The following is a 14442-nucleotide window of genomic DNA, read 5'->3' on the forward strand; positions in this document are numbered from 1 at the left end:
CGTCCCATATATGGTCCTCCCGTGCCTGCCAGGAGCAATTTCTGAGCCTGGAGCCAGGAATAACCCCTGAGCACTGCCGGGTGTGACCCAAAAACCACAAAAAAAAAAAAAAAAAAAAAAAAAAAGAAATCACTCCTGACAGGCTTGGGGGACCATATGAATGCCAGGATTTGAAACACCATCCTTCTGCATGCAAGGCAAACGCCCCACCTCCATGCTATCTCTTCAGCCCTTTTAGCTTTTTTGTCTTGGACCACATCCAGTTGTGCTCAGGTCACTCCTGGCTCAGTGCTCCGGGATCACTCAAAGGGGTGTTGAGGGGACATATATGGTGCCAAAGATTGAATTAAATTGGTCTGTGCAAAGCAAATGCCCTATCACCTCTGCTTTCTCTCTAGCTCCTGGAAACCTGGGTTTCTTTCCCTCCACAGTGTGGTGGGGGATTAGGGAAGGGGTGCAGAGGGCAGTATTAAACTGGCACAGCCCCCTGTCAAGGGAGCTCTCTTCAAGTGGCTGGCTGGTCTGGAATGGTATTTGGTATTGGAAGCCAGTTCCTTCCAACCCCAACCCCAAACCTTGAGACCAATTGGCCCTGCCGTGGGACGGGTAGAAGGTGGGACTCTGTCAAAGTGGGGACTCTATCCCATCTGGTTACCTTTGGGGTGCTAGGGACTCAGGAGCCTTTTGGGGGCACAGTCAACAGTGATCAGGGCTTACTTTTGCCTCTGAGCTCAGGGATCAGGCCTGGTGGGGTAATACGGGATGCTGGGATAGAACCAGGTTGATAGTGTGCGAGGCAAGTGCACTACCCACTGCATTATGGCTCCTGCCTCGAGCTTTTTTGGGGGGGGGTGTCACTCAGGGGTCATTTCCTGCTCTGCACTCGTTCTTGGCCGACTCAGGGGACCATATGGGATGCTGGGGTTGGAATCCGGGTCCATCTTGGGTCAGCAGTGTGCAAGGCAAACAAACAAACAAACGAACACCCTACAACTGTGCTATTCTCAGGCCCCTGCCTTGAGCTTTTATTTTGGGGGGCATACCCAGCAGTGCACAGAGGTCACTCCTGGCTCTGCATTCAGGAATCACTCCTAGTGGGTTCAGGGTGCTACATGGGATACTGGAGATGGAACCACCTGGAGGGCCACATGCAATGCAATGCAATATAATCTCTCCAGCTCCTTCTGCCCCAGTCTTAAATCACCTCTCCTCACCCCCATGTTAACCTCTGTGTTAAGGTTCCCCACTTCTGGGACTGAGGCACCCGGGCCTGAAAGGCAGGGGTGAGCAACGCAGGCCCCTGCAGACCCCTGGAATACAGGAAGGGAGGGGTCCTTAAGATGCCCTTCTGAGGGCCCCCTTTCTCCATTCTCGCCCACGCCCCCTCCTCTGGTGCCTCCCTGCCCCCTTCGCTGACAAGTGCGACTGTAATTAGGCTGCGGGGTCCGGGGCTCTCCGCCTCCCTCCGGCGGATAATGAGATAAAGTGACAGAGACACGGCGAGAACAAAGAGACAGAGACAAGAGGCGACGTGTGACTGGGGCGGGGGAGGGGGCTGACGGGTGTCAGAATCGGAGCCGAGCGGAGCCCGCACCTACAGGCAGGGGAGAGGCTTGGAGGTGGATCCCCGCAGGCCCCCCCTCTTTCTGGGACTGAAAATCAGCCCCCTGGATGGAGTGCTGGAACTGGGGGAGCTGCAGGCCTGGCTCTGCTTGGCCCAGCTAGGGCGCCAGGACAAGGACAGGAATGCCTGGCTTGGCCTTGTGCGCCCCCCTCCCCAATCCTGGGACCCTTGTGAATTTCAGGTCACCCCAAAACTCTGAACTGTGCATCTGGGCCCGGTTGGGACTCATTTGGAACGCACTTTCTCGCAAGCACTTCCGAACGCGGCAGCCTGCTCGGGTGGGATGTGGGGTGCGGCCTGGGGTTGGGGGTCCCTGGCTCAAACCAAGCCCCTTTGCAGGGCGTCAACATCTGGGCTCAGCGGAGATGCTCGCTTTTGGCGCCCTGGTCGCGGGCGCCCCCTGGAGGCCGAGCTGTTGCGGGCGCCCAGGGGAGGCGCCTCGGGCGCCCCCTGTCGGGCCAGCGAGGTCAGGCGCCTAGGGGCTTTTAGCAGCAGTAAATGAGGTCTGCCAAGGCCTCCAGCCCTCCTGCACCATCGCCTCTTCTTTTTTTTTTCGGGGGGCGGGGGTTCACACTGGGCTGCGCTCAGGGGTTACTCCTGGCTCTGTGATCAGAAGTCGACTGCTCCTGGCAGGCTCGGGGAACAATATGGGACGTCGGGATTCAAACCACTGTCTGTCCTGGATTGGCCTTTTGCAAGGCAAACGCCCTACTGCTGTGCTGTCTCTCCCAATCCCTCCTTTTTTGGTTTGTTTTTTTTGGTCACACCCAAAGTGCTCAGGGGTTACTCCTAACTCAGGGTCGGGTGACCATATGCGGTGCAGAGGATCGAACCAGGGTTGGCCCAGAGCAAAATAGACGACCTCCCTCCCTCCATTCCTCTGCTGTGAGGTGGGGCCTAGCTGGGGTGGTGGGGCGAGGAGGAGGAGGAGGGCAAGGAAGCTTCTATCTTGCCAAGCACCCCAGACTGTGGCTGGTCCATTCCTGGGGCCCCTGCCCTTTGCCCTCTGTTCTTTCAGTCTGTCAACCCTCTCTACCTGCTGCCTCTGTTAGCCTGTCAGGGTCTCCATCTCTCATCACTCGGGTGTGTCTGTCTCTTTCCCTCTGCAGCTCGCCCTACCTGGCTTTGTTCCTGGGCATTGGCTCTTCTGCATCTGTCCTTGCCTTCTCTCTGTGCAGCTACCTCGTTGTGCCTTTGCACAAATGTCTCTCCGCCACCCTTTTCATCTCTGTCTCTCCCTTCCTACTCTCACTTTCAGTCCCCTTCTCTTTCTTGGGGGCTTAACAGCCATCCAAGGGGGGGGCGCAGACTTAGAACCCCCCTGGGGCATTGCCCGGGGGTCCCCTTCTGGTCACCTGCACATGCCCATCACCTCATCAGCTCCATCCCTCTGCAGATGCTGGGAGTGGATGGGGGCGTCGAGGAGGGCGGCCGATGCCCAGCATCTGCTCCAGAGCCTGGGGTGGCTTCTGACCCCCCTCTGCCGCTGTTGGGGGCTCTGGGTCCCGAGGCTGGGAGATGATCCTGATTACATCAGCCAGGCAGCCTGGGCGTCTTCGGAGACAAAGACGCCCGCGCCATCTGCTTATGCAAAGCGCGCTCTGCCCGGGGACCCCCAAAATCCCGGTGCCCGGTGCCCGGCCCAGCCTCAGGCATGGCACAAGCCAGTCGGAGCCTTCTCCTAGGCTCCTAGGGAGCCCCCCCACCTCTGCCCAGCACCCAGAGGGGGCCGCGGGGCAGCAGAAAGCAGCGGGGTGTGGGGTGGGTGGTGGTGCTGATGTGATTGGAGCGGACGCGGCTGTTTCTTCAATAATGGATGGAGATGATGCGGACGGCGGAGCCAACCCGCCCGAGAGGAGAGAGGAATAGAAATGGGGAGACAGGCGATTGGGGTGGGGTGGGGGTGGGGTGGGAGATCGAGCCAGGCGAGCCCATGTTTGTGTGTTCGCGTGCATGCGCACACACACACACAGACACACATGGGTGCGTCACTGTCATTTGCAGCAGCTCACACCCTGGCCCACGCCCACGCCCCGTCACCGAGACACACACCTGCAGGTGGAGACACAGTAGAGCAACACACACTGAGCAGAGAGGCGCTCCTGCCTTCTCACACACAGCCACGCAGACACACAGGGGTACCAAGACCTGAAGCACCCAGATGGAGGCACCCCAGATAATATAGATGCATTTGGCCAGTGCTAAAAATCCCCCCCATCAGGGGTGTCAACCACACTCAGCGGGGCACACAGACACAGCCACTGCTCACCCATCACCGCTGGACACTGGGACCCTGTCCTTCAGAGCTTTGCACCCACACAATCTTTGCTGGCCGCCTGTGCTCTGCAGCAGTGAATATGGCCCGGAGGTCACTAGGGGTCCTCCCCTAAACAGCCTTGTCAGCCCAGTTGCATAATGAGGTTCCGGTGATAGGACACATCTGGAGCTGTGGACCTAGACAGCTGGCAGTAAGCTTCCTTTTCTGGGGCCTATGGTCAGATCCTACTGGTGCAAAGCAGATTTTGGGCCTCAATTGCTTCTCTCCTTGCTCCTGCTTCCAAATGGGGAAAGGAAGGGAGTCATAGGGGGCCATTGGCAGTGGCACTGGGAGATTCCCCAAAATCCCAAAGTGGAAATGGAAGAGGCACTCTGCATCCCTTCCTCCCCGGTACCACCCAATCTTCAGTGCCGAGGCAGTGGGGAGGCAAGTAGTGGCCCGGTCACCCGGCCTCTGTTTTCAATGCAGGTAGCTCCTTAGCCCAGACTTATGACCTTTGCGGTGTGAGCAGCTTCATCCATCACCCGGGCTGCTGCAGCTGGGTGTGGGGACTTTGGGGAGGGGTTTGTGGGATTGCTGTCACTCCTGCTCCCTCCCTTGGACCCTGTTTTCCAGCTCGAGGGCTCAATTTGAGGGCAAGTGCCCAGGAGGGTGCGACTGTGGCCAAGACTGGACTTCCTGTCCCCACCCTGGCATCCGCAACCATCCTCAGAGCTCCGCACAGCTGGCCTCCCGGCTCCTCTCGCCCTCCCTCTCTCGGGCCCTTTGCTTAATTTCCTATTAACTGCTGATAAATCCAATTAAACCGCCGCTCTAATTAGGGACAGCTGCTGGCTCTGCCAGGCGGGGCGGGGGTGCCCCCCAAGTGTAAGGGGGGAGGACAGTCTCTCTCTGCTTCTTAGCACCCCCACGCCAGCATCTCCGCCCAATGAGCCAGTAAATTAGTTTTGCTTCAGCATTGTGGGGGGCCCTCTGGAGGACTCGGGGAGGGTCTTTGGTTTGGAGTCCTTCACCTGCTTGCTAGATGGCAGGAAAAGCAAGGGGGATAAAGGGGAGTCCTAACTGTTCCTCCAACCCACCCCCTGTGTTTATGGTGGACAGCTCCCAAGGCAGAAGGAAGGATAGGAGCAAAAGGTTTGATTTGTGTGTGGTGGTGGAGGGGAGTCTTGGATCTGTTCTGTCCAAGCTTGATTCTTGATTCAAGGGGTGCTGTGAGGCTTCTCTTGTGACCCCCAGCTGCACCCCCAGGGGTCAGGGATTGTGAAGGGCAAAGAAAAGGGTTACAGGAACCCTGTCATTTTTTTGTGTGTGCAGGGAATGTGCCTTCCCTACCCCCACATCTCAGTCTTCAGTAAGGGGGCTCAGTCTGGGGGCCCTCCTCTTCCCAGCCCAGCTGAGCCTCTGCCCTCCACCCCCCCGCCAGCAGCAGATGGTGCCCGGGCTCCCGCTGCCAACCTTGCTAGGCGGTGCCAACCTTAGGCCTGGCAGAGAGAGACAGCAGGCAGAAGAGGATCTCTAGACTGGACCGGGCACCCTCCCCCGTCCGTCTCTGGACCTTCCGCCTGCCCCTCTCCTGCCATCACCCCGGGGCTGCTTCTCCCAGGTCCCCCCCAGCTCCTCGGTCGCCTTCAGCATCCTTTCCCTGCACCTTCCGCTCCCCGCGCCACCTGCTACCCTGACCGGAGCCGGGGCATTAGCATATTTGCATATGCAAATGACCGCATTTGCATGCCGCGCGCCACAGGGGGGGTCTCGGCGCGAGCGGGCGAGCTGTCTGCCCGGCGCCCTCGCGCGCTCTACCTGTCGCGGGGGGCTGGGGAGGGGCCCCGCGAGTCGGGGGGCGAGGCCCGGCTCACTCGCGCGGCTCCCTGAGGACTCCAGGCAGTGTTGCCATGGAGACGGCACGCGCCCCACCCCCTCCCCGGCCCTGCCAGGGTCTCGGTGTCTCTGGTTCTCTTTCTCCACTCCCCCCACCCCAACCCCAGGAGCCCCCCACTCCGTCCTCCGCGCTCCAACTGAGATCTCGCATCGCCCCCTGGCGGCGGAGCTGGGCGTTGAGCCAGGCTCCGCAGCACAGCTCGAGGGGTGGCCCAGGTGGGTGGGTGGGTGGGCGAGGTCACCCCCAGAGTCCACCCCAAAGGCCATTGCATCCATCCCCAACACCAGGAACCTCAACTTGGGGCTGGTCCCTGCACCTGGAGTCCCAACTCCCACCGTGGGGGGCCCAGCCCAGGTGAGTTGCGGGTGATCCGAAGGCTAACGGAGATGAGGCATCTTAGGGCCTCCTCACCTTTCCCCCTTTGCAGCACCCCAGTTCAAAAACAAACTTTCCTCGAACTTTTCTGGAAACTTTAATGCATTCCAACGCTCTACAGTTTTTGCTTCCTTCCACCCCTTCCTTTCCTGGTGTGGGTGAGAGTGCAAGTTCATGGTCTAGTTCTCCAAGGCTGGGCCTGAGGGGTTGAGAGTGAAGGCCTTGGGGCAGGGAGTTGGGGGAACAGGGTGGGAACTAGTCCCCTCCCAAAGGCACTTGACTCTGGGTGCCCTCCCATTTCTCTGCTCCACAGCAGTATTGGTGCTTCTTCCTCTTTCCTCCCCAACTTCCTCTACTGGGCCGGCCCAGAATAGGGCAAGGGTATATCTCTGGCCAGCAGGCATCTTCTTGCTGGCTTAAATTTCTTCCAGGAAGTCAGTGGGGAAGAGCCCCACTTTGCGACCCGTGTAGACCTTGACATAGCCACCGGCTTCATCTCCTTTCTGCACCACGATCTGAAGGATTAAAGGGCTCAGTTGGAGAAGAATCTAGGGAAAGGGCAGAGGAGAACAGGGGAGGTTCCCCAGGTCCTACTAATGGGTTATAATATCTCAGGAGTGTGGATTGCAGATAAGCCAAGGTTGGCTTTGGACACCACAGTTACATGGTGTGTGTGTGTGTGTGTGTGTGTGTGTGTGTTTTGGGGGGAGGGAGAAACCATGTCACACACATGCAAGGCATATATGAGCTCTATCCCCAGTCCTTACCTGATCCTTCTTGAGCGTGATCTGCCCTATTTCTCGGTTTCCCACAAAGGATCTTGTTACACGGTGCACACGCTCTCCAGCCCGGACTCGAATAATAAAGTTTGGAGGGAAAAATCCTACCTTTTCCCCAATCTTCCCCTAGAGAAGATGGCAGGGAGAGTCAGTCTCTCAATTTTAGATTGTAAACCCTGATGCTTGTCCCACCTTCCCTCAGCCATTACTTTTTTTAATAATAAATTTTTTATTAAATGACTATGAGATAGTTACCAAGTTGTTCACAGTTGAGTTTCATTTAGACAATATCCAATACCCAACCCTTTACCAGCCCACATTTCCCACCACCAATGTCTCCAGTTTCCCTGCTCTCTTCCCTCCATCTTTCCTTTCCTCTCTCTTCCTTTTTCTTTCTTTTAGACTTTGTGGTTTTCATCCATTACTCTTACCCGCCACCACTCCTCATTGGAGTCATCCACGACTGTGATTTTCTCTCCAGGACTGGGAGGGAAAGGAAGGAGTCTTAGATGTCAAGGTCTTACTCAAACCCCATCATTGGATATACCCAGCTCCAGATTCAATCAAACCCCTTCCCCACTTAATCATCTGCATCCCCCAGGAACCTGGGATTTCCCTTTTCCACCCTCAGTACAATCCCACCCCAGTCCTTTGGCCTCTCACGGGAAATCCAGATCATCCTTCTCCAGGGCTTTGAACCGATAAAGAGCCACAAAGTAATGCGACTGCTGGAAACCAGGTTGCTTGTTCTGAGGGTGGAAGGATTCACAAATGTTAGGGCTCCTCTGTCCCTTTCTCTGTGAAGGGCAGAAGTCTAAGGAAAAGGCATCATCTGGATATGCTATGTTCCAATTCTCTTCCAGATCTTTGAACTAAAAGGTAGATATTGTGTGTGTGTGTGTGTGTGTGAGAGAGAGAGAGAGAGAGATAGATAGATAGATAGATAGATAGATAGAGAGAGAGAGAGAAGATTAAACATGTTTTTATATGTGTGGGCTGTCAGTGGTAGTGGAAAAGACAGATCAAGAGTGAAGTTGAGGGACCGGAGAGATAGCATGGAGGTAAGGCGTTTGCCTTTCATGCAGGTCATCAGTTTGAATCCCGGCATCCCATATGGTCCCCTGTGCCTGCCAGGAGCAATTTCTGAGCCTGGAGCCAGGAATAACCCCTGAGCACTGCTGGGTGTGACCCAAAAACCAAAAAAAAAAAAAAAAAGAGTGAAGTTGAGGGGCTGGAGTAGTGGCGCTAGAGGTAAGGCATCTGCCTTGCAAGCGCTAGCCTAGGACAAACCGTGGTTCGATCCTCCAGCGTCCCATTTGGTCCCCCAAGCGAGGAGCTATTTCTGAGCGCATAGCCAGGAGTAACCCCTGAGTGTTAATATGTGTGACCCAAAAACAAAACAAAACAAAACAAAAAGAGTGAGGTTGGATTATTACATGTGAGCTTCCACTGGGGAGTGAATGTCAGAGCTTGGTCAGGGTGAGGACCGAGGCCCCTGTAGGAAGAAAGGATTCTTACTTTGTCATCAGTTGTCTTCTTTTCAGTCTTCTTAGCTCCTTCAGGGTTTCCTGTGATGGAAAACATGGGAAAATGGTGTGGCTCTTTCATCCTTTTACCCTTCTGTTGGAGGGTAGTTTTTTCTCTCATCTCCAAACTTGGCATCCTTTTGACCTCCCCTCATCTCATCCCCAGCCGAGCCTAATTCACTGCCATCTCCCTGGATGAGGTGGGTGACACTCACCATCCTGAGGTTTGTCTTCCTCTGGTCTGGCAGACTCTGGCTCTTCTTCCATCATGGCTGCCAGAGGCTGGAGGGAGCATCAGAGTTAGAAAGATGCTGTCTTTGGAGCCTATACTTGCCCTAGCTCTCCAGTTTGGCCAGAGAACTATAGAATAATAGGATCTCTTGAGATAAAAGGAAGCTTGGAAGTAGCTGAACCACCTGGCCAAAGCAGGCACTTCCTCTTAAACTTGTTTAAGATGCAGATGGGATGTCCACATTGTATTTGAATATAGCTAAGAATTGGGAGTTCACTATTTTATAAAATAAGCCTATGCAATTTGTGGGAGCAATTTGTTAGTCGCCCTGTTAACTTTCAGTTATTGCTCCAAATTTTCCCTTTACAGCAATAAAGCATATAATCCATTCATTCTATTTCTTTAAATCCCCCAGTGCTTCTCATTCCAGGTTCCTTACTATAATGCTTAGTCTTAAAACACCTCAGTATTACAGGAGTTCAATCCCCACCATCCTATATGATCCTCTGAGCCCCGCAAGGAATGACCCTTGAGTGCAGAGCCAGGAATAATCCCTGAGCAAAAAAAAACAAACAAAAACCATCCCAGTATGTGGACAGAGAACGTTTAAATGGCTGGACTACATTCTTTACATGCAGGAACTGTGTTCAATTCCAGGCAGTACATAATCAATCCTTTAGCACTGTTCCAACACACACATACACCCCAAAAAGAAAAAAACATCAGAACACAAACTCCAGTATATAAGAGAAAAATGGGCAAGGAAAGTTTTTACAGTTCCCTTTTGAAAATAAAACCTGGGGCTAGGTTAGAACAATAACACAGCAGTAGGGTATTTGTCTTGCATGAGGCTAACCCTGGACAAACTTGGTTCGATTCCCGGCATCCCATATGGTCCTGAGCCTGCCAGGAGCGACTTCTGAATGCAGAGCCAGGAGTAACCTGAGTGTAGGGGGAAAAAAAAAAAAAAAAGAACCGAAGGCTAGTGAGATACTCAATGGGCTGGAGTGCCTGCTTTGCATGTAAAAGCCTGGGTTCAAGCCATGATGGTTTTTGGAGCCAGGAATAGCCCCTGAGAAGACAACCAAGAGTAGCTTCTGACTATCTAACCTAACTATCAGGTTAGCCTCCCAAAGTAAATACCCTCACCCACCCACCCCCAAAGAAAATAGAATCCAAAGGTGTGACAAATCACACCACTAGTATTTTATGTCAAGCCAGTTTTACTACACAATGGACTTGCACACAATGCCCTTTTTATTTTTTATTTTATTTTTTTGGTTTTTCAGGCCACACCCATTTGATGCTCAGGGGTTACTCCTGGCTAAGCGTTCAGAAATTGCCCCTGGCTTGTGGGGACCATATGGGACGTCGAACCATGGTCCTGATCCTTGGCTAGTGCTTGCAAGGCAGACACCTTACCTTTAGCGCCACCTCGCCAGCCCCCACAATGCCCTTTTTGATGTTAAATACTTTGACGTCAGTTCCTGGTTATATCTTTGTATGGTTAATCTGGGTGTGAGGTGATCCAAGGGGTATATTTTCCTTACTACTTTTTGGGAAGTTTTGTTTTGTTTGGCCATACTGGGAAGTTCTCAGGCTTATTCTTAGTAGTGACTGAAGAATCATATAGGATGCCAGGGATCAAACTCAGGTTGGTTACATGCAAGGAAAGCGTTTTCTTCAATGCACTATCTCCCTAAATTTTTACTTTAAAAGTAAAACTGGACAGCTGGCAGTACTCTGGGATCACACCTGATGGGGCTTATAGACTCTAAAGGGTTCTGGGGATCAAAAATGCTCTGCCATGGGCAAAGCAAGTGGCTTACTAGCTGCACTATATCTCTTCGACCCCTCTAGATATTAAATTATTAGTTTTGAGATTTTTCTTCTTGTTAGTGTTTGTGCAACACTCAGTGGTGCCCATGGGCTACTCCTAGGGTGGTACTTGCGGTTGGCCCTGGCAGTGCTTGGAAAAATATGCAGTGTTAGGATCAAACCTGGGCTCCAGCAAGCATGAACTCCAACACCATGAGTTATCTCTCTGGTCCTAATAGTCTTCATTTAGTTTTTTTTTTTTTGTTTTGTTTTGTTTTGTTTTTGGGCCACAACCGGCGGCGCTCAGGGGTTACTTCTGGCTATCTGCTCAGAAATAGCTCCTGGCAGGCACAGGGGACCATATGGGACACCGGGATTTGAACCAACCACCTTAGGTCCTGGATCGGCTGCTTGCAAGGCAAACACCACTGTGCTATCTCTTCGGGCCCATAGTCTTCATTTAGTTATGGTATGTTCATCTTACAATTGCTTCGTATAAATATATTTTTGTCACACCCAGCAATGTTCAGAGGTAGTTCCTGGTTCTGCACTCAGGAATTAGTCCTGGCAGTGCTCAGGGGGCCATAAGAAATGTCCATAAGAGATGCTAGGAATTGAACCTGGGTTGGCGCTGTGCAAGGCAAGTACCATACCTGTTGTACTATCTCTGTAGCCCTGGAATGAATAAATAATGGCAAGACGTTTTTGGTTTTGTCTTCTGCAGTGCTAGAGATTAAGCCCAGGGCCTCACATCACACATGCCAGTTTAGTGAGTATTCTACTCTGAGATACATATGTACAAAAATATTGGGTTACGTGCATTTCCAGAGGGTCCCTAGCTTTTGTCAGCTTTCCAGAGGGAGAGATGGGCCTACTTCACAGGGCCTTTGAAAGAACCTCAGTAGGAAGGTATGATGCTCACACTTTTCTTATCTCCCTGTCCCTTCTTCCGCTCCTTGTTTGCCATGATCACCCCAGTGCGTAGAGTTTCAAACACAGGATCATTGTGGTTCCCAGAAGCTAGTGGGAATGGGAGAAGAAAGACGTTATTCGGATGTGGCAGAGGTTGGGAAGACAGTACAAGAAGCAAATAAAGCTTGGAGGAAAGAGACATCTATTAGGATGCAGTTGGAAGATACATGAGTATGTGTGTGTGTGTGTGTGTGTGTGTGTGTGTGTGTGTGTGTGTGTGTGTGTGTGTGGTGTGTGTGTGGTGTTTGTATCTCTGTCTTTGTCTCTGTGTGCACTCATAAGGGTTAGTTGAACATGTATGAACTCTGAAAATCTCAATGAACTGTAATATGACAGAAAGATCTGACCAGCCATCCTTCCAAGCACAGCATATTACAGGAAGCTGGAAAGACAGTTTTGCTACTGAGTTGTTTGGGAGTGGGGAATGCTGTCACTGATGTCATTCTAAGGAGACTGGTTTTTTACTGCTCACTTTTGTTTGCCTGAGTAGCATATGCAAGTTGGGGTGCTACTATCAGTGAGTTTTTCTTTTTGAACTATATTCCTCACAGTGTCCAGCCTCTCTAATAAATGGAGCAAACTGGCAATAAGAATGTTTGTTTTTTGTTTTTTTTCAAGCAGTGCTCAGTGCTCAGAAGGCCTGAGGCCCACACCTGGTGATCCTAAGTCAGCAGTGCTGGCAGTCCGATGTGAAGCCATGAAGATACAGTGATATAATCCTATGGTGTTTGGGATGATCCAGAAATCCTTAGGAGCCTCCAAAACTATACCTGGCGATGCTTGGGTGAACCATGTGTTGCCAGAAATCAACCAGAATCAGTCACATAAGAGGCATGCCTTTTTTATTTGGGGGGGGGGTTTGTTTTTGAGCTACACCTAACAATATTCAGGAGTTATTCCTGGTTTGACACTCAGGAATTACTCTTGGAAGTACTCGGGATGCCAGAGTTTGAATCCAGCCCTACCCTCTGTATGTACTATCTCTTCAGCCCTAAGGCAAGCATCTTAACTCTCACGCATGTTATCTCTCCTTAACCCCTGTGCCCAATGAGAAAGTTTGCCAAAAAAGTTTCCAGAAAGACTGCCAAATTATGAACATATCTGGAATGCACAGAGCTCTTGGTGTGGTGCTGAGCCTGTCAAGGAGGAGTACAATCTAGAATATTCTTCCTTAAAAGCAGTTTTGCACAAAGGGGCCGGAGTGATAATACAGTGAGTAAGTAACGACACTGAGTAAGTAAGGGCACTTACTTGACATGCAACCAACCAGGGTTCGAGCCCCAGCATCCCATTTGATTCTCTGCACCACAAAGAGTGACTGATATCCGAGTGCAAAGCCAGGAGTAACCCATAAGCTTGGTTAAGTGTGGCCCCAAACCAAAAACAAATGAAAAATTAGTTTTGTGCAGGAAAAGCACAAATTTTGAAGTGAAGATAATCTTGCCTGTCTTGAGCTAGCTTTAGCTAAATCTTATCTCCCTAAGACATCAAATAGGAAATATCTGCATTCAAGATGGTTAAAATATATAAGAGAAAATCGGAAATAGAATTTTTATAAATCAGAATTTGGTTTCCTAAGGCCAGAAAAACAGCTCATTGTACTAAATGCATGCTTCACATCCAGTTCAAGCTCCAGCACCACAATGTCTTGAGCATTCATTGATCCAGGGGTAGTTCCTAATCCCACGAGCTTTGACCAAGAAACAATAAAACAAAATTAACAAACCCCCCCCCAGAATTTGGTTTTCAAATCAAGAGGTGATGTTGAAACCTGATTCCCTTAGGTCCCAGATGAGGCACTTACAGGTAGAAGCATACTGCTGGTTGCTGTAGAGTGGGGAGCTATAGGCCCGATGGAAACCAGGGGGCTGTAGGATGGGATGGGAGGAAGCATTAGAGATGGCAAAGTTGTGCCCAGCACCCCATCTCTCCTATGAGTGTGCTCCCTTTCTTAGAATAAGTGATGGGCTGAGGATAGAAAAGCAGGACATGGATGGGATGGCTCAAGCCAACCATGCAACAGTACCTTCCCTTGTGCTTTCTTCTTCCCCAGAGTCTACTCACAATTTTGCCGAAGCATCTTTGCATTTCCACATAGGACTGACAGTGCTCATGGATGTTGGTCTTGCAGTTCTTACAGCGAAGGCCAAACTTGTTGTTGACTTGGGAGAGGGAAAAGCATTCGTTTGAGGTTCCAGATTTCCCTTTCCCTTGAACCACTGGTTCTAGACTGGTGCTTAGGTCACTTTTGTGTTTGGGATTTTTTTTTTTTTTCCTTTTCTTTTTTGTTTTTGGGTCACACCCAGCAGTGCTCAAGGGCTACTCCTGGCTCTGTGCTCAGAAATTGCTCCTGGCTTGGGGGACCATATAGGATGCTGGGATTTGAACCACGGTTCATTCTGGGTCATTTGTGTGCAAGGCAAATGCCCTACTGCTGTGCTATCGCTCTGGTCCCAAGAGAATTTTCTTAGTTATTTTCCTGAGCCAAGTAAGGCAAGTGTCCTACCACTGAGCTATATTCCTGGGCCCTTGTTTAAAGCAAACCTCGGTGGTCTGGCTGCTATATACGGTACATGAGCATCTCCCCAATCTTTCCCCACCCCAGCCTGCAGTATCACTCTCTCCATATCCTTCCTTCAGAACTCACGAACAATCATCCGGGCACAGACATCACAGAACTTGGGCTTCTTGAAAAAATGGTCTTTGAATTTGTGGGGCTTATCATTGACAAGCTTAGGAGGTTCTGGGGGTGGCTCCTCCTCTTCCTCCTCTTCTTCCTCCTCCTCCTCATAAATGTAGTATATGGGCCCACCCCCAGTTTCCACCGCCTCCCCATTGGCCTGGGGCTCTGTGGGGGGTTCCATCTCTTTTGTCCCTGTAGACTCTTTGCTGAATAACTGCTTCAGCCGCCGTAGCTGAGGGAGTGAAGGAAACTGAAGGTTAAAAGAACTATCATTCT

The 14442-nt window shown here is 51.6% G+C and overlaps 1 protein-coding gene across 1 annotated transcript; it reads right to left on the reverse strand.

The window, feature by feature from the left end:
- Positions 1–6329: 6329 nt before the first annotated feature.
- On the reverse strand, positions 6330–14442 carry STAC3 (SH3 and cysteine rich domain 3). The gene is made up of 10 exons (XM_049783105.1): positions 14131–14442; positions 13548–13645; positions 13288–13351; positions 11434–11531; positions 8677–8743; positions 8454–8503; positions 7599–7684; positions 7367–7418; positions 6924–7061; positions 6330–6671 (listed from the first exon to the last, which is right to left on the reverse strand). Exons 1-10 carry the CDS (start codon positions 14345–14347, stop codon positions 6573–6575), a joined length of 969 nt encoding a protein of 322 aa, XP_049639062.1. The 5' UTR covers positions 14348–14442; the 3' UTR covers positions 6330–6572.

Source organism: Suncus etruscus, chromosome 11 (genome assembly GCF_024139225.1).
Source record: "Suncus etruscus isolate mSunEtr1 chromosome 11, mSunEtr1.pri.cur, whole genome shotgun sequence".
Classification (NCBI taxonomy): domain Eukaryota; kingdom Metazoa; phylum Chordata; class Mammalia; order Eulipotyphla; family Soricidae; genus Suncus; species Suncus etruscus.

What these genes read in the sequence shown, in the direction of transcription:
- STAC3 (XM_049783105.1), bottom strand. Translation starts at nt 14,347, where the DNA reads ATGGAACCCCCCACAGAGCCCCAGGCCAATGGGGAGGCGGTGGAAACT. An exon ending in CTGTGCCCGGATGATTGTTC is followed by an intron (nt 13,646 to 14,130) that starts GTGAGTTCTGAA and finishes CCCTCTCCCAAG; the next exon opens with TCAACAACAAGTTTGGCCTT. An exon ending in CCAGCAGTATGCTTCTACCT is followed by an intron (nt 11,532 to 13,287) that starts GTAAGTGCCTCA and finishes CATTCCCACTAG; the next exon opens with CTTCTGGGAACCACAATGAT.